The following is a 17,698-nucleotide window of genomic DNA, read 5'->3' as shown; positions in this document are numbered from 1 at the left end:
GCGGCGGGCAAACGCCGTGTGGCCAGCGGGCGGTGAAGCCGCTTCCGCCGCCGCGGCCTCTCCAGCAGTAAAAATGGCGGAGTCGGTGTTGGAAGTTGTGGGCAAGCTGCAGTCGCGGCTGGCGGGCAGCTCGGAGCCCAAGAAGGTGACGGGGGCGGCGGCGCGGCCGGTGCTTCCCTCCTCTCCCTGGCGGGTTCGGCGCGGCAGGGCTGGGGGTCGGGAGGGCCCGGGCCACCCCGCGGGGGGCGCGGGGACCGGGGCCAGGCCGGGCCTGCACTCCGCGCTCCCCTCCGCTCCTCGAAGTTTCCTGCCTGACCGGGGACGCGGGGCCGCCGCCTCCGAGCCGCGACAGCGGGGCAGGCCCCGGGGGGTTGGGGGGGGGGGGGGGGGGGGGTGTTGTCCTCGGTGGGAGCCCCTCGCGTTGCTGCCAGCCTGTGCTGGGCTCGCAGGCCCCGGCTGCCCCGCGGGAGGCCGGCTGCAGCGGGCGGGGGGTTTTTGCGTGGGGTCCTACCCGTGGCACGCCAAAGGGGGTGCGGTTGGAAAGGCAAGTGGGCGACGGGGAGAACTTGCCGGAAGAGTCTTGCCCTGGTGACGTGTTCATGGTAGAAGAGCCGCGGTGCCCGCATGAGCCCAGGCGGGAGGTGATGGGGAGTTGCATCCCTGCTGTGGGACCGGGACCCGTTACCGGGCAATTGGGATCTGGGCAAGAAGTTGCCAAATTCTAACTCTGCCCCAGCGTGGGTTCTCTCTCTCTTGCCCATCCCCAGGAGGGAACGTGTCTGCTGCCAAAATCTGCTGCCCGCAGCAGCTGTCGTGGAGCGGCTGCCGTGTGCGCGCTGCCCCCGTCTACGCTTGTGCTCGAATCCGTTCAGTGACGTTTGGCTGTGTCTGCTGCTGACAGCAGCTCTTGGTTCTGAGCCATTGTTTTGCCAACTGAAACTTGGAGTTAGGGTCGAGCTCAGGTGTGGGCCCACTGTGTGCTGTTATCTCATTCTCCAGGATGTCATATTTTAAAAGGGGAGCATCTGTCATCACTATTTACAGGTGTTTGGTTCATGTTTCACTTAATTCAGGTGAAAGAGGAGACAGAGAGGGCTGTGCAGCCACTCTGCAAACTTTAACTGAGGCAAATTCCTGCAAAACCGCTTGCTTTCCAAGACCTCGTGCTGCCCGTGAAGAACGATGGGTACTGAAGTGCTCACGTGCTGACCCTTTGAAACAGAGGCCACTGTACCCAGCTCCAGCCTAACTGGGGGTGAAGTGATGTAAGGGTCTGGTTCTTTTTCTCACCCAAGGCCAGAGCAGGGTTTAACTGATGGGGCCACTAAATGAGACTGCTGAGGAGTCAATGCCTGGGCATCCTGGGCTCCGTGGTGCCGGGAACACCCGCAAGACTTCAGATAGTGGCTCAGCATGCTGTGCACAGAGAATTAGTGCTGCTGTTTCCTGACCCTTGTGTCAGTTTGGGGCAATAACTGCTCGTCTGTGTTTCTTGGGCATTGGAAGTCTCCAGGCACTATTTGCACAGGCTGACTTTTTCTCCAGTAACCTTGCAGAGTTGTTTCTTTCTCAGTTGATCCTATGCAGTTTTGCAAGGGGAGGGAGAGGTGGTAAGCATTTGCAAGCTGTTACTAGCTACGTTAGTGACTTTAAACCTTTTCCCTTCCCCAGCAGAAAGGTCCCATGACTCTTTTTACTCCTGATTCCTTTTCAACTATATCCTCAGAAATATTGGTGTTTCTAGACTTGAATTTAGTTGCCATTGCCTTGTCTTGTCAGATTGTGTATCTTCTGAGCACCTTCCTATGTCAGAAAATGTCTTTTGGTTCTTTTGCTACAAATGTTTCCGCTACAGTTCTGTAACAGCTACAGCCTTACCCTGTCAGGAGGACAAATCCATGGCACCCCTGGGTGCTACCCACACATTGTACCATTTCCAGTCTTTGGTTTTCTTGCCTTGCCCTTTTGAAATATTTTATCAGTAATGCGAAAGAATATTATTTGCCCAGTATCATGTACAACTTTCTGTTTCCTTGTTGAAAGGTGTTAAGTATTAATATTGGTTTTGAGTGAAAATTGGGCTGCTGGCACAGAACTGCATGAGTGAAACTTTGGACGCTACTGTAATGGTTTAGAAATGGTGTTCTTTTCCATCAGAGAAGATACAAGCTCTGCTGAATGACTGAGGAAAGAAAGAGAGTAAGGGAAACATGAACATGAGAGCATCATCATGGAGAGGAAGAGGCCAGGCTGTGCTGTAGTAATTTGATATTAATGTGTGTTGTTAGTGTTGTAACGGTCTGACTGACTTCTTTTTAGAAAAGAAAACAGTGCACCCATGTTAAACAAAACTTTTTGAGGCTGGAACTAAGTGAAGTTTTTATGGATTGTGTCTTGTGGCTGACTGAAACTCTGCCCTACGCTGAGGTGTTTTAAAGAGCTTTCTCGTGTGTATTTCATCTGGTGTCTAGCACGATATGAGCCTTGTGTTTTCTGTCTTCTACTTGGTCACCTTTTTCTCATAGGACTTGTAGGATCTTGGTTATTTCTGACATGAGCTGCCAGATTGGAGTCTGCCTGGCTGATTTCAGCTAAAGGCAGTAGAATGTACTCCGTCAGCTTGTTTCCATAGAAAACACAGATTGGTACAAGTTCTTCAGCCTCACTGCATCAGAGTTGTCTCACTTGGTGTGTCTCGTGCATGTGAACCTGTGGTCCACAGAGGTTGCAAGCAGAGCAAGGTTTTGCTGTGCTGTGCGAACACAACTCCCGAATCCGTCCCTACTCAGATATTGCCAGACTGCAGGCCACTTGGACAGCGTCAATAAGCGCAGGTTTTGGTATCTTAGATTGTCAGATAAGTGCATTACTGATGACGCAGGTAACAAAAATGCCTTGTTTCCTGACGGCATCATTTTGAGATTTACGACTTGGCTGGGAAGTCTGCTGCTCAAACTGTGTTAACAGTTCTAGTGAGTGTGCAGGCATAAAAGCTTGGTAAAGTGACACTTAGGCAAAGGTATGTGTATAGTGGCCTCTCAGAAAGGCAGCTCTTGTTTGTATTTTTTTTTTTTGTGTGTGTGTGTGTGTTTTTTTTTTGTTTTGTTTGGGTTTTTTTTAATTTTTTTAAGATGTGTGGAGGTTTCCAGCCATTGACGGCAGTGGGTGTGGAATAAGCCAGTTCCCTGTGAGATGTGTTCTGGATCAAGTGTGTGCGTCCCCTGGTCTCAAACCACCCTTTCTCTGCCTATAGAAAATCCAGAGGTGAGCTCTATTGAGAGTAGTGCTTGTCTTCTTGGAATTCATCTCGAAGGCAACAACTAGCTAAAGAGCAAAAAGAGCTGTGGAAGATGTTACAGTGGGGTGTAGCTAGAGAAAAATCAGGAGGTGTTAAGGATACCATAATGAATTTTCTCTTGACTCTTTCTCTTGTGGTAGGATTTTGTAAGCTCTGAAACAACATCTCTAGGTGGGGAATCGCATTACAGAGACGCTAGTGTTTTAATATTGTCCCGTTTTAGTCTTTTTTTTTTTTTTTTTTTTTTTTTTTTTTTTTTTTTCTCCATCCTTTGAGCGCAGTAGTCCAAGCCCCTGCGTAACCAATGCCAGATTAATGTTGGCCTTCCCGAAAGGATCCCGACCTGTGAGCTGTGGCAGGCCTAGCCATGGCAGTGTGAGGGGAGGCAGCAGACATGGGCTGTGTTTCTATCTCTGCTGCTTCTGTTTGATGGCTTTGCTTGCCAGTGGGCTTGTTGAGCCCTAGTGCTGACAAAGTAACAGCGGTTCTGAAAACTGAAAGGACATTGGGATTTTTAGTTCAACTGGCTGCACTGCCACCCCCGTCAGTTGAGGTAGGTTCTGGGGCACAGTACCTGCCTCAGATCCCGTGAATCCCGGGGAGACTCTCTGCTACCATGAGCCTGGAGTTGCAGGGACAGAGGGCTTGAAGACCTGGTTAGCTGTGGTTACAGCACAGCTAGAACTGTTTCATCCCCCTCAGCATCCCAGCTCAAGAATGCTGAAACACGGTGTTACTGTTACTGTTGGTATTTCACTCTTCTAAATATAATGGAGATGGGACAGTGATTTCTGGTGACAGGAACCATCCTGTGGTTCTGCTTAAGCCTTATCTCTGTGTCGAGGAGTATTTTCTCTCTGAAGGTAATAGCACTCATTTAAATAGGTTAAAAGAACTTACTACCTTCAAAAGGAAGGAAACCTCTAAACCTCTCTGATCCTTGCACGGTAGAAGTGGGGGTGATTGGAATAGCTTAGGCTGACAGTGCTAATTTGGCATGAGCACAGTGCTTTAAACAGAAGATCTTCTGGATCAGGGACAGCCCTTTGTATGGCATATAGCACAGCAGCACTGAACAAAGCCTGGGCTGTATAGGGGCTATAATAATGGGGATGCTGATGAGGCTGGTCTGTGGCTATAGCTGATCTGCAGGAAATAATGTGAGGGGCAGTGGTGCTGTCAGATGTGCGTGCTGCCATGTACTGTAACTAAAAAGTCAGTAGACGTCTCAGTGAAGTGATGTCCCAGAGCACCTGGGTGGCCGAGGTACAAGTACATCCCCTTCAGCTGCAGCCCCTCTCTGGGGTGTGAGTCAGAGAAGGCTTCTCTTCCCTCCCTGGCCTGTGGAGCAGCTGTATGTGCTGGCAGGGCCTCACTTGGCAGCGTTTGCGTGAAGGAAAACAATGTTTTTCACTGGTGTATGGTGAAGGGAAGGGAAAAGAGTGGGGCAAGAGGCAGTGGTTGTGGAAGGGATCAGTTGCCTTGTTAGCACAGGCTATAGATGAGAGGAGAGAGACTGTCAGCAGCACTGACAGAGCAGAGGGTCTGCTGTGGAGATATGGGTTCTCTCTTAGAACTTAAGAGCATCTAGAAATCTTCCTGTCCTCAGTGTCCAGCTTGCAAAACTTCAGCAAGGACTCTTTAATATTGTTTTTCTTCTCCTCTCAACAAGTGATGTGATTCTCAGCACCACCTTCTGAGAGCCACAAACTTCCGAGTACTTTCTTCCACTTGCTGTGCAACAGAATTGTCTGTTTCTGATGCTTTAAGCCAAAGTTAATTTGCAGTTCTGTGTGAAGTAAGTATTAGTATTGGAGCGTATTTTAAGGTTCTCAGATGGGCCCTTGTAGGCAAAGAGATAAGAATTTGTTTACAGTTGGCCCTTGTGTTCAGCTTCTCAGGAGCTTGATTTGGAGGAAGACAGCAGCCGTCTGCCACTTGGATTTTTCTAATAAGCTCTCATGCAGTGCAGAATTTTATTCATTTCTAATTGCAGTATGCGGTTCAGTATGAGAAGTCTGAACACTTTCCCTCTTCTCTCTGCAGCTGCTGAAAAGTCTGAAGAGACTGTCTGAGTTGCCCATCACAGTTGACATTCTTGTGGTAAGAGCTGTGAAATCTCTCACGTTTTCATCGTGTCTGTCAAGTCACAGGATAGCTGCCACGGAGATGCTGCTTTCCCTGGAACACGGCTCGTTGCCTCGGCCACCTGCTACAGCACAGTGTCACAGGCGCGATTGTGATGTGGTTCTAGAGATAGATCCCAGGCACGGGGAAGGAGTGTGTCAGAGCAAGTGTGAAGCCATGGAGGACAGTTTGTCATGCTCAGTTCTTCCAAAAGCTTAATGCTCGACTGGGATATGAGAGTTGGAGCAGTTCCTAATGATAACTGGATCAGCATGAAATTAGAAAGCGCTAATCCTTAAAATTATTAGTGACTTGTGTCTTCAAACTTACCAACAGCCATGGTAGATACTGTCTTGGTTTATTAATACAAATAATTAGTGTTTGACTAAGGTAGAGCTAAGTCTTCTTTGTTTTACTGACCTGTAGTAAATGATATAATGTCTGCTGATGTTGTGGTGTAAGCCCATCTGGCAGCCAAACACCGTGCAGCCACTCGCTCACCATCCCCACCCCTGGGGAATGGGGGCGCAAGTTGGAGGGGTAAGGGTAAGGAGACTCAAAGGTTGAGATAAAAACAATTTAATAATTGAAATAAAATTAAAATAATAATGGTAATAGTAATAATAGAACATACAAGTGAGTAATGTACAGTGTGATTGCTCACCACCTGCTGACCGATGTGCAGCCCGTTCCTGGCTAGTACTCCCAAAGAGAAAATCCTGAAACCACAATCTCGGAAGCCAGAGCGAGCTACCCAATCAACCCTTATCTATACACTGAGCATGATGTTAAACGATAAGGAATATTGCACTGGCCAGTTTGGGTCTGTTGGTTTGGCTGTGCTCCCCGCCGGCTTCTTGTGTACCTGTGCCCTAGCAGGACTTGAAATCAAGGACTTCTCAACTTCTCTTGGCAACAACTAAAAACATCAGTACACTATCAACGTTCTTCTCACATCAAATCCTGTACTGAACCCAAAACACAGCACTATTCTAGCTACTAAGAAGGAAGGTGGAAAAAAAAAAAAAATAGCTCTATCCCAGCCAAAACCAGGACATCTGAAAACATAATATATATATGATAATTTTGCAATTAGATTGAGGAAGTTTATTTCTACCTAGCCATAATAGCGGTCGGCTTAACTTTGTTCACTTTGTAGGAAGTTTAGCAGAGGTAAGAATGCTGACTGTTTTGCTGAGATTAATTCATGTCTTGACTCTTTCCTGAAGGAGACGGGTGTTGGGAAGACTGTGAACAGTTTACGGAAACATGAGCTTGTAGGAGACTTTGCGAAGAACCTCGTAGCCAGATGGAAGAAGCTAGTGCCAGTGTCCCAAGAGGCAGACAGGTAAGTGAACCTGTTTGGTTATCTTGATGGATAAGCTTTGTTATATTTTTTGCAGCGGAGATTATAAACTTCTGTGACCAAGGAAACAAAGCGAAGGCTCTGGAAAAACTTGTAACACAAGTGTGCTAACTCTGCATGGGGTTTTTGCCTTGTTTTGGCATAAACTTCCTGCCTCTGCTAGCCACCGAGCATTGGGTTGCTGACGGCTGCAGTTTTGCATGAAAGTAGGGGCCATTTTCAAGAATTTGCTGTTTGATGAAGAGATTAACAGTAGATGCCAGAAAAGTGCCCTTAATAAAGCAAGAGATGCGATCTGCTTGCTTCCCATTTTATGGTGCTAAAGAGAGGAAGTTCTAGGCCCAAGTAAAGGAAGTGGCTTGCTTTGAAAGGCTTTTATGTGCAAAAATCCTATGGAAACTGAAAGTTAATGCTAGCAAGCATGTTGTAGTAACAAAGCTGTGTTGAAACCAGCAGTGAGATCATTTAGACATGGGTGATAAATACCCAGTTATTCATGATAATTTCAATAGCAGTGGTATCCCTGCATGTTTAGCTGGTGAACTAGGAGACGTGTTCCCCATAGGCACCACACAGCCAGGAGCGTGTAGGCATGGGGAAGTCTGTACGCATCTGTCTCCACTTCCGAGTGAACTGTGAAATCTCTAGTCCTAAGAAAATAAAAAGGCTTCATTAATTCCTGCACTAGAAATTAAATTTCTAAATCCCTGTTACTGTGCCTGAGAGAATTAGTGGTATTCTTGCCACAAAACTACCAAAGAGGAAAGTCCTGTCACGTCAGGAGAGATGCTGGAGCGGAGTAAGGCAGCCTGATCTGTTGCTCTTGTAACAGCCAGTGCAACTAAGAGAAGGTGACGGGTGATAGTAGTAGGTGACTCTTCTGAGAGGTGTGGAGGCACCGTCTGCCAACCTGAGGCACTCTCTACAGAGGTGTGTTGCTTACCCAGTGCTCATATCAGGGATGTCACCGAGAGGCTACTGAGCCTTGTACAGTCCACTGACATCTGCTGTTTCATATGGGCACCAGCGATACAGCCAGGAGCAGTCTGAGAAGTATCAGGAAGGATTACAGAGCCCTGTAAGTGGTGGTAGGGACTCTGGAGCACAGTAGTTTTTTCATAAATCCTCCTGGTCAAGGGGAAGGGGTTTGAAAGGGCCATTCGAATCTGGCAAATCAACAATCGGTTACAGGACTGGTGCCACAGCCATGAGTTCAGATACTTAGACCATGGGACTTGCTTTGAGAAATGTGGTCTGCTGGGGGCTGATGGGGCCCATCTGTCAGAGAAGGGGAAGAGCATCTTTGGTCATAGGCTTGCCAAGCTGGTGAAGAGGGCTTTAAACTAGAGATTCTGGGGGAAGGGAACCTCAATCCATCCTACTCCTACCAGCCTGATGCCAATGCCAGCAAAATATGCCCAGAGCCTGGAGAGGGGTCATAGGTCAGGAGAGCATCTGAAGAGCAGCACAGAGGAATTCCAGCCAGTAAGTCAGCCTCATCAGAGCCCAACAATGGTCTGGGGGCTGGAGCAGCTCCCCTGGGAGGCCGGGCTGAGAGAGTTGGGGGGGGTTCAGCCTGGAGAAGAGAAGGCTCCAGGGAGACCTTAAAGCAGCCTCCCAGTGCTTAAAGAGGGGACAGGAAAGGTGGGGAGGGACTCTGGATCAGGGGGTGGGGGATAGGATGAGGGGTGATGGTTTTAAACTGAAAGAGGGGAGATTTAGATGAGATCTAAGGCAGAAATCCTTCCCTGTGCTGGCCCAGGGTGCCCAGAGCAGCTGTGGCTGCCCCCACCCTGGAAGGGTTCAAAGCCAGCTTGGGAGCACCCTGGGCTGGGGGAAGGGGTCCCTGCCTGGGGCAGGGGGGTGGGACTGGATCATCTTTAAGGTTCCTCCAACCCAAACCATTCTATGATACTATGAAATACAACCATAGTCTTCTGTAAGAGAGGTTCCCATCCGCATGGTCCATGGGGAGTAGCTCTTTTTGTTCGTATTGGAAAGTTTTAAACTAACTATTTTGTTTTCTTATCCCTTCAGAAATAACCTAGATTCTGAAGACCGTGACTATGAGAGGAGCAGCTCAAGTAAAAGACATCACGAACCTTCCCTCAGAGAGGATGAGGAACCTGAGCAGGAGTATTCAGAACCCTTCCAGCCATCTTGCAGCCAGTCCTATAGCCCAGATCATAGGGAAAAGAAATCCAAAAGGTATCCTAGGCCTGAGAGAGCCCATGAGACTTATGGCTATAGCAGCCACGAGGGGAAGGGTTGGGGCAGATCTTCCCCAGTGCTCTCTTCAGATCAGGAGTACTCGGACTATGGACAAGCTGTGTCACCTGAGCCAAGTGAGAGCCCTCAGGATATGTACACAGACCCTTATGCCTCTGAGGAACAGGAAGAACCAACAGTATTTCATAGGAAAGCCAGTAAGCGTCACAGCTTTCAGGAGAAACTGGGGGGAGGCCGGGAGAGGAACCCTGAAGAGTTCTATGACAAAGGGAACGTGAGTCGAAGCAAAGAGCACAAGTCTTCTCACAAGAAGCAGCGACTTGTTGGCAGAGGGGAGGACAGGACTTCTGCCTTCAGCCCTGAAAGATTGCACAAGACCTCTTCTAAAGAGCAACTCCAAGAATCCCCCATGGCAGGGGCCAGCAAGGAGAAGCAGAGGATGTCAGATGGCGCCAAGAAGGAGAAGAACCGAGAAAGCAGCACCTCCAGAAAGGAGAAGTTGCACATGTTGCCACACTTGGAAGAGTCTTTGGACAGCCCTGCTAAGAAGCAAAAACATCGGGACTCTGAGAAGAGTAAATTGGAAAAGCCCAAGTTGAGCCTGGAGACCTCTAACACAGAGCGGGAGAAACGGAAAGCCGAGAGTGACTCGTCAAATAGGGTTAAAGAAAAGGGGATTTCTGGGAGCTTAAAATCTTCAGAGGGGAAGCGCAAAGTCTCTGATACGGACAAAAAATCAATGGGCTTTTCCTCCAATTTTGGGGAGGGGGAAGTGGAGGATGAATTTGAACAACCTACAATGTCCTTTGAGTCGTACCTCAGCTACGACCAGCCCCAGAAAAAGAAAAAGAAAGTGGCCAAACCCTCTGTGTCAGCTGGAGAGAAAGACCGAGGGCACAGCAAACAGAATGGATCCAAAGCCAGTACCAACAGCTCAAGCTCGAGTCGGAAAAGTCCAAGCCACAAGCGAACAAGTGAGAAAAAGGCAGAGAAGAAACTACCAGAGTCTCCTAAACCAAAGAGGGTAAGGTTTTGAAGGATCTGAAAGTGAACAAAGAAGGTGGGATCAGCTGCTCTTGGTCCTCTGCCGTCTGGGGCTTATTAGTTTTCCCCTTGGAGGTACTGGGCTGTGTTCTGCATCAGGGTGTGCTTGCAGTGTCTCATTGGTATCTAGGTCTGTGAGTCCTGGTTCCTGCTGGGAGACACTGTGTTTCCTATGCTTTCTGCCGCAGGCGTTGCTTTCTGCTGTTAGAGTGGACCTCTGCTGGAAAAGTGGGTGAAGAGGGAGGGGGAAAAAAGAAATGCAGTAGGCAAACCCCTGTCAATTTAAAAAATGGGGAGAGTAAAGAGAACACCTTCAGCTAAATACTTGTATGAAAGCATATTGGACATGACACACTCGTTACGCCTGGAGAATATCTTTAGATGTGAGTCAACTTAGAATCCAGCCTAATAGGCGATGCATCTCCACCTGCTAGCAAGGTTCCCATGTCTCTCCTCTCAAATATTTATGCTTCTCTAAAATGGACCTTTTGTTATCTATACTGGTACTACAGTTTTGTTAACTAAATCTGCTGGTCTCCAGAAATGGGGGAGAAATGGGAGGACTGGTGTTACAATGCATCTTATTCTAGAAGACAGACCTTCTTTTGTAAAAGCTTGAAAAACAAGCAACATTTCTGTACATATTCATTGCCACATGGGTGCCAGGGTTTTGTATATAAACAGGGATGGACGTGTAAAACTTTTAATGCTTCATCTTTTCACTTGACTTTGAAACGCTTTGCTCTTCAAAAAGTGTTTTTTCTAATCTTAGCAGCATTTTAAAATCCTGTTTAGACGTTCATTCTAAAATTTTGATATGAGGCACTTATTAGGTTTCCCTCAGTTTGTGAGGTTACCTTCTCCACCACCACTGTGAAGTTTTTTTGCAGGAAGTGGGGAGGAGAAGAGACAGAATTGGTAAATGAGTATTTGAGATCAAGGAAATATTTGTGTCAGCTTTCTCTTCTGTTTTTTCTCTAGTTTTTTGCATTGTTAATCTGACTGGGGTTCTTGCCAGAGGCTTTCAGCATTGAACCCAGTAGGTTAAAGATGTGGATGGCTCTTACTGGAGGTAGCAGAGTGATTCAGATCCCAAATTTTAGCTTCTTTGTATTGACAGCCTAGACAGAGCCACAGTACTGTGGCAGAAGCACAGCCTCCCCCTGAGGCTGTTTGCTGGTGCAAGCTGATCAGCCTTGAGTGGCTTATTCAAAATATCAAACAAAATGCAGTTCAGTGCTGTTTGTAGGCTGGCAAGATGTTACATTCTCCTGTGTTCTCTGCTTACTTGCATCTACATCCTCTCCTTCCAGATACTTTTAGATGTGGTACCAACGTTACCAGACATCCCACTGCCCCCGATCCAGGCCAATTACCGCCCTCTTCCTTCAATCGAATCCATTTCCTGCTCCCAGACAAAAAGAAAAGGTATGTTGTGCAGGAAAATAGATTTGAAATGGGCTGCAGCTGTTGTTTGTGGAAGTGGATGCTTCCTGGGTTCAAGTCTTTCCGTTGGGTTCTTGTGTCCTGCCTCTGGTGCCCTTTGCCTAGGTTTCAGAAAAAGGTAGCTGCTTTCCCATGTGCTTTAGCAGAAATGAGGAAGATCCTTTGCTGACCTTCCTTGAGTCTTGGGCTTTGGACTTGCCCTTCCTGAACTAGGTTGCAGGTATCTTAGAGAAGACTTAGCCCTTTGGGTTGCTTCTGGGTGACTCCAATTTGTCTCCTGCGCCATTCATCAGGGTGGGCTTTTCTCTGTTTCCTTCTTACTCCGAGTCTTTCACTTTACAGCAGTGTCCTCACCAGTTGAAGAGAGTGAAGCTGGTTTTACAGGCCGCCGCTTGAATTCAAAGATGCAAGTGTATTCAGGCTCTAAAACTGCCTACCTCCCAAAGATGATGTCTTTGTATCAGCAGTGTATCAGAGTCCTCAGTAACAACATTGACTGTAAGTACCTTTCCTCATCTGTATTAGTCGTGTTGCCGTGCCGGTATACTGAAGTCTTGGTAACTTGTTTGTGTATATACCAGCAGCTTCTGGTTTGGAGCATGTGAACAGTTAATTGCCCCTTGTCACAAGGCAAGCTAACTAATAAGGGAGAGATATCACTGAAAGCTCAGGTGCTGTAGGAATCAGCACACAGTGTGCTCTCAGGGAGTGCTGAAGCACCAGAATAGTGGTAAACAGAGCTTTGGATAGGCACTTAACTTAGAGATACTGGTGCCTGATGACTCACTAGAGCTGTTGCACCTATGGTTCCTTTCTTCTTCCCCTCATCTTGTGTAGTATCATGCAGCAATGTAGCTTTTTTTGACTGCATTTCAGGGTATCAAGCCCCTTCCTCAGCAAGGAAGGAGCAGGATAAATACTCTGTGCATCTTGCTTCTCTCTAGCAATCTATGAAGTGGGTGGTGTCCCTTTCTCAGTGCTGGAGCCAGTATTGGAGAGATGTACCCCAGAGCAGCTGTATCGCATTGAGGAATGTAATCATGTGAGTGCCTTGGCCTGGGGAAGGGATGGTGACACACAGGAGTGATGTTCTGTCCTCATCTGCAATAGCAGACTAGTAAAGAACAACATTCTTTATAACAAGAGGTGGATTTTGCTGGTCCCGAGTTCCTGGATTTGCCATTTGCCCATCTCTTGCTGCAAGTTGGCCCCTGAGCCGTCTTGCCCTCCGTGGTATTCCAGTGACACTGGCACTAGCTGGTGCTGAGGGGAAGGGCAGCGAAGGCGTCAGGGAGGAACTCAGCTTACATGTGGGTTTGCTTCAGGTCCTCATTGAGGATACGGATCAACTGTGGCACAATCACTGTCTCCGAGACTTCAAGAATGAGAAGCCAGAAGAGTTTGAATCCTGGCGGGAAATGTACCTTCGACTTCACGACGCGCGAGAGCAGCGGCTGCTCATGTTAGCACGGAACATTGGCTCAGCTCATGCCAACAAACCCAAAGGTAAAATAGGACTGAATGATCATAGAGGGGTCTGGGAATGCTGCCTAGGGAATGTTGTGGTCTGTGAAAGGTTTTTTGGAATGACTGGTTTAAATCTAGTCCAATTTAGGAGTTGCTTAGCTCTCTGTTCTTTATGCAGTGGCCTTTGCTTAATGGCTTAGCAGGTGCTTGAGTTCATTGACAGTGTTGTTGATGCAAACTAGACAAAGCAACACTTTACAGCAAGAGTGTGTATGACTGCAATGGCACCTCCTGTTCTAAAGTGGCTTCTCTGTGCTGGGGTTGAAGCAAACCAGGGCGGGGGGAAGCATTCCTGTTCTTTTGGTGAACATAAGGAGAGCTACTGACCCGATCACTCTGATTTCTCACAGCCAGTGTTGTGGCTGCAAGAGGTTCAGCCCTTAGGGAGGAGGCTGTCACCAGAATGGATGGATTGGGGAGAGGTGGTTGGAGCTTGCTGTAAGAAGACAAGCACTGAGGAGCCTCCTTTATAGTAAGCTGGATCTAAGCAGTGTTTCCCTCTGACCTACAGGTAGAGTGGCCAAAATGGCATTTGTGAACTCTGCAGCAAAGCCTCCTCGGGATGTACGAAGGAGACAAGAGAAGTTTGGAACGGGAGGGCCTCTTCTGCCAGAAAAGACCAAGTGAGTGTTTCTCAGTAGCACTTGCTGTTAGGGCATCTTTTCCTGTGGGCTCCCAACAGCTTCCCCCTGAAGCTCTCCATCCTGGCAGGGAAGGATACTGTGTGTCTGGGAGTCCTTTGGCGGTGAAACCTGTACTGTAATAGCTGCCTTTTGCTGGGAAGCATGGAGATCCTGGTCACTGCTGGTTCCGTGTGGTATCAGCCATGCTGTTGTTAACGAATGTGGCTTGTGTCTGAAGAATTGCATCAAGCCACAGTGACTCCTCTACTGAAATGTCTGTTCTGTCTCTGTTTCAGAATAAAACCAGTCCTGTACACGTCTAGCAAAAGCCACACTCGTGTGAGCGAGGAGCAATCCTATGATGGGCCCAGCACCAGCAGTGCCCATTCTGTCCCATCTTCAGGTAGCACCTTCTCCTCCTATGACCCCAGGAAGCCACCAGTGAAGAGTAAGTACAAACTGCAGAATATCCATGTGGTTTCCTAGAGCTCCTCCTTTACAAATGCACTAACCTGCTGCTTCTGCTGTAAGAGAAATCCAGACTGTGCAGGAGGGTTGATGTTGGTGGCCTCTCCATAAGGAGAGGATGGTAAAGTCTCTTCAAACTCCTTGTACAAGAAAAAACATAGGGAAACAGCCAATTCACCTGCCTGCTCAGTGCTGGCTGTGTCAGCTTGTCCTAATGGTACTAGTGAGGCAGAAACCTTGCCTTTCCCCTACTTCTGTGTCTGTCCAGCTGTGTGGCACAATGAAATTGTAGCACAGCTCCCTTGGAGAGGAGGCAGGGAGAGTTTAACCAGAGATCTGTGTTGTTGCAGTGCAGATAGGAGAGCAGGCTCTCCTCAGTCTGTGACCTGAAAATATGATAGGCTGTGATCAGGGAGCATACGCTTATGCGTGCCTTACATCTGCTTTGCCAGGAATGCAGCTTTGAATTGCTCTATGCTCTTCTAGGCTGTGACTTCTGCTTTAATGTGTGGGTTTTTTGTTTGATTTGGGGTTGTGTTTTTTTTTTCTTTCTGTTGCAGAAATTGCACCCATGATGGCAAAGACTATCAAAGCTTTCAAAAACAGGTTCTCTCGGAGATAAGTTTGCAGTGCAGATTTGGGACTTTCCCTCTCATGGGGGAGTGGCACTGAAGGGGAGAAGGTACCCAAACAGCCCTTTTCTTTGAACTCTTTGGAGGCTGCAGCTGCTGGGAGAAGCTTCGATCTGCACAAGACGACAGCACAGTATTTTATCTCTTATTCTGGTCCCTTTCTCAGTGTCAAGCCCCTCTCTTTTCCCCCTGCCCTTAACATCCTGTTTCTGGCTTTGTCATCCGTCAACAGAAGGGTGTACAGAATCTCCCAACACAAGAAAATGTGAAGTCTTGGCACCTGCTGAGAGTGGAAGATCCAGAGACTATTTACTATTTAACCTCTTAATAAATTATAAAATGGTTTTAATTAATATTTTGCCCCTCTATCCCACTGGTATTATTTATGTTGCTCCCAGTAGTCCATCCCCCCCAAGCCAGTACGAGGGCCAGCCTCTCTGACTGGAGCTGGCAGGAATCCATCTGTCTGAGTGGATACTGGGTGTCATGGGAGTCTTTCCTTGTGATCTGGTACCTGCTGGGCCCAAAGTCCCACCTGGGCTCTCAGACAGGTGGGACCAGTGGCCCATCTGCTCGTTGGTCCTTTGGCAAGAGCATCAAGTCCTGAGGCTTTGCTCTCTACTCGTATATGTTAATAAAATCTTAGCTCTCCACCTTCTCTCTGCTCTTACTGTAGATCTTGTACAGATGCTTACATTGTTGTGCAGGGATGCCAAGAGCCATTGGGGACTCTTTCTTCTGCTGCTGTTGTCTTCTGCTGGCTACTGGGAATAAAAGTATGAGGGATTTGGGGAGAAATTTTACTGTGCACCAAGTCAGATTTTAGCTTGCTTTTTTTTTTTCTTTTTTGTTTGTTTGTTTTGGAGAGAACTAGGGGACTTTGCCTCTGGAACTGAAAACAGTTTTTAAATCTCAACGGAGGCATCAGTTTGCCTCTTTTAGTGGAAAGAAGGAGTACTTTTATCTAGTTTTCTGTGTGGAATTGGGAAGGATTTCTTTCCCATTTGGAAGCTGGTGCTTAAATCTGGTCTTTACGCTGTATGTTTTGCTCTGCCCCCTCTTTGGAAAAAGCTTGGATTTTAGTCTTTGAACCTGAAACCACTTGACTGGTGTTGGAGGGGAAGTAATGGACTGTGGTTTGTTATGTAATGTGTACATACTTCATAGCAGTTCAAGGGCTGTACTTGGTGTCTGAGGAACTGGATATCTGCAAGGAAAAGGTGTGTGATGTGACGCAGGGGCTGGCGGCAGTGTGAGGCAGTGCCATGGAGTGCAGCTGCTCTGGGGAGGTCGGGAGCCCGAGTGCTGCACGAGGTGTGTGATTTCAGGTGGACTCGCTGAGGCTGCTGCAGAGAGCAGGAAGCCAGGTACAACTAGCCACTTGCTCTTAAATGTGAAGCTTTACTGTGGTGAACATTTCCGCTTGAGGGTTATGTCTGCCTCGAAAGCAAACTTCCCCAGAGGTGGTGCCAGCAGAAGATGGAGTTGGTTGGATCCAGGTCCTGTGGTGAGGGAGCTGGCCTTTCTACTAGGGCTCAGAGGTCCCACGGGATCGGGGAGAGCTTCTCCTGTTCCAAGCCGTATTTGCTGCCCTAGGACTTTGCTGTCTAGGTAGAAACGGTGCTGGTAGTGGCTGCTGTTGGTGGTGGCAGCTCCTGGGAAGCTCTGTTGCTGGCTTACCGTGGCTGCCAAATCCCAAACTGGTGGAGTTGTCTGTGCACACTGACTGGCAGAAACCTTACTGGGAAGAGTCCTCCCTGGAGAGCTCTAGAAAAGTCCCTGTATGCTTCTGGTTTCTGTTGGTTTTCTTCTTTCTTTTTCTCCTTCTTTTTCTTCTTTCTTTAGAACCATTCTGAACACCTGTCTCTTGTTTATTTGGTCTGTTCTTTTCTTATTTTGAAGGTCTTGGAAAAATGTTCTCAGACTCATGTGCTGTAAGTTTGTTACAGTCCCAGATGCTTTAATGTTACCGTGCAGCATTTCAGTCTGTGTTGTGCTGTAAAGTAATGGCTCCTTACTCTTGCATTTTTGCTGTATTTAATTTTGCTGTATTTTTAATTAGGTAACAATATATTATCTTCTGCTGATCATTGTGCTACCATTTATTTCCCTTCTGTACTTGGGGTAGGGGCAGAGGGGAGGGAAGGGGAGTCTGGCATTGTGTTCAGGCCCCGGCGGAGCCTTCAGCAAAGGACCTGGGTGAGGCCCGACAAGAATCTTGGGGACTGCTCAACTGCCACTTGGTTAATACTAGAGCTGGGTCTTTGGCTTTGGGTATTGCTGTTGTGGGGTGATGTACCTTCCCCGCTGGAGCAGCCTCTTCTTTGCTCATGGCTTTGCCAGCTGTGTCTGTTTTAGCTTGTCTGGATTGCAGGAGAGGGTACAGAGAGGATCGGGTGCAATGCTATGTCTGAATTGACTCCGCTGGGTGCTGAGCTGGTCCCACTGGTGCTGGGACTGATGCCAACCGCTCTCCCTTCCCTCCCCTGCCTTTTGCTCAGATACTAAAGAAGAGATGGACACCAGCCCACAGCTGGAAAGAGAGTTGGGTTACTTCCATGAGACAGCAAGGAAGCAAAGTCTGGGGCGAAAGCGCTTGCTCAGTTCCCGGTCTCTGAGGGCCTGGGCTGTCACACCAGTGCCATGTTTCAGTGCTACACTGCGCCTGGAGGCACTGAGCAGAGCTGCTGCCTCTTCCCCCGTTGCTGCCCTGCTGGCGGTGGGATAAGGGATGGGGGCAGGAGGGGGAGTAACTGGGACTTGCATTTGTATTTTGGTCCCTGACTGTGTATATACAATTTTCTATGTTCCTTTTTTTGTGGTAATGAAGATGAATATTTTAATTAGATAAGTTATATGAAAAGAGGAAACTCATGTCCCAATAAAAGGCAAACCCTGGACTGTGTCTGCTTGTCCTTTCCCGTCTCTGAACCATTTC

General features: G+C 47.9%; 1 protein-coding gene across 2 annotated transcripts; it reads left to right on the top strand.

The window, feature by feature from the left end:
• ELOA (elongin A) lies at positions 1 to 17,660 on the top strand. Of its 2 annotated transcripts, none has more exons than XM_033003232.2 (11): positions 1 to 145; positions 5,345 to 5,401; positions 6,655 to 6,773; positions 8,829 to 10,044; positions 11,378 to 11,492; positions 11,856 to 12,008; positions 12,455 to 12,552; positions 12,836 to 13,016; positions 13,549 to 13,660; positions 13,957 to 14,108; positions 14,689 to 17,660. In XM_033003232.2, exons 1-11 carry the CDS (start codon positions 74 to 76, stop codon positions 14,748 to 14,750), a joined length of 2,337 nt encoding a protein of 778 aa, XP_032859123.1. In that variant the 5' UTR covers positions 1 to 73; the 3' UTR covers positions 14,751 to 17,660. The 2 variants fall into 2 exon arrangements, with proteins under 2 accessions (XP_032859123.1, XP_032859122.1); XM_033003231.2 differs by having other exon boundaries at positions 11,853 to 12,008.
• The last annotated feature ends 38 nt before the right edge of the window (positions 17,661 to 17,698 follow it).

Source organism: Tyto alba, unplaced genomic scaffold (assembly GCF_018691265.1).
Source record: "Tyto alba isolate M040663 unplaced genomic scaffold, T.alba_DEE_v4.0 Super-Scaffold_20, whole genome shotgun sequence".
NCBI lineage: Eukaryota > Metazoa > Chordata > Aves > Strigiformes > Tytonidae > Tyto > Tyto alba.
This window is presented reverse-complemented; position numbering and strand designations above follow the sequence as displayed.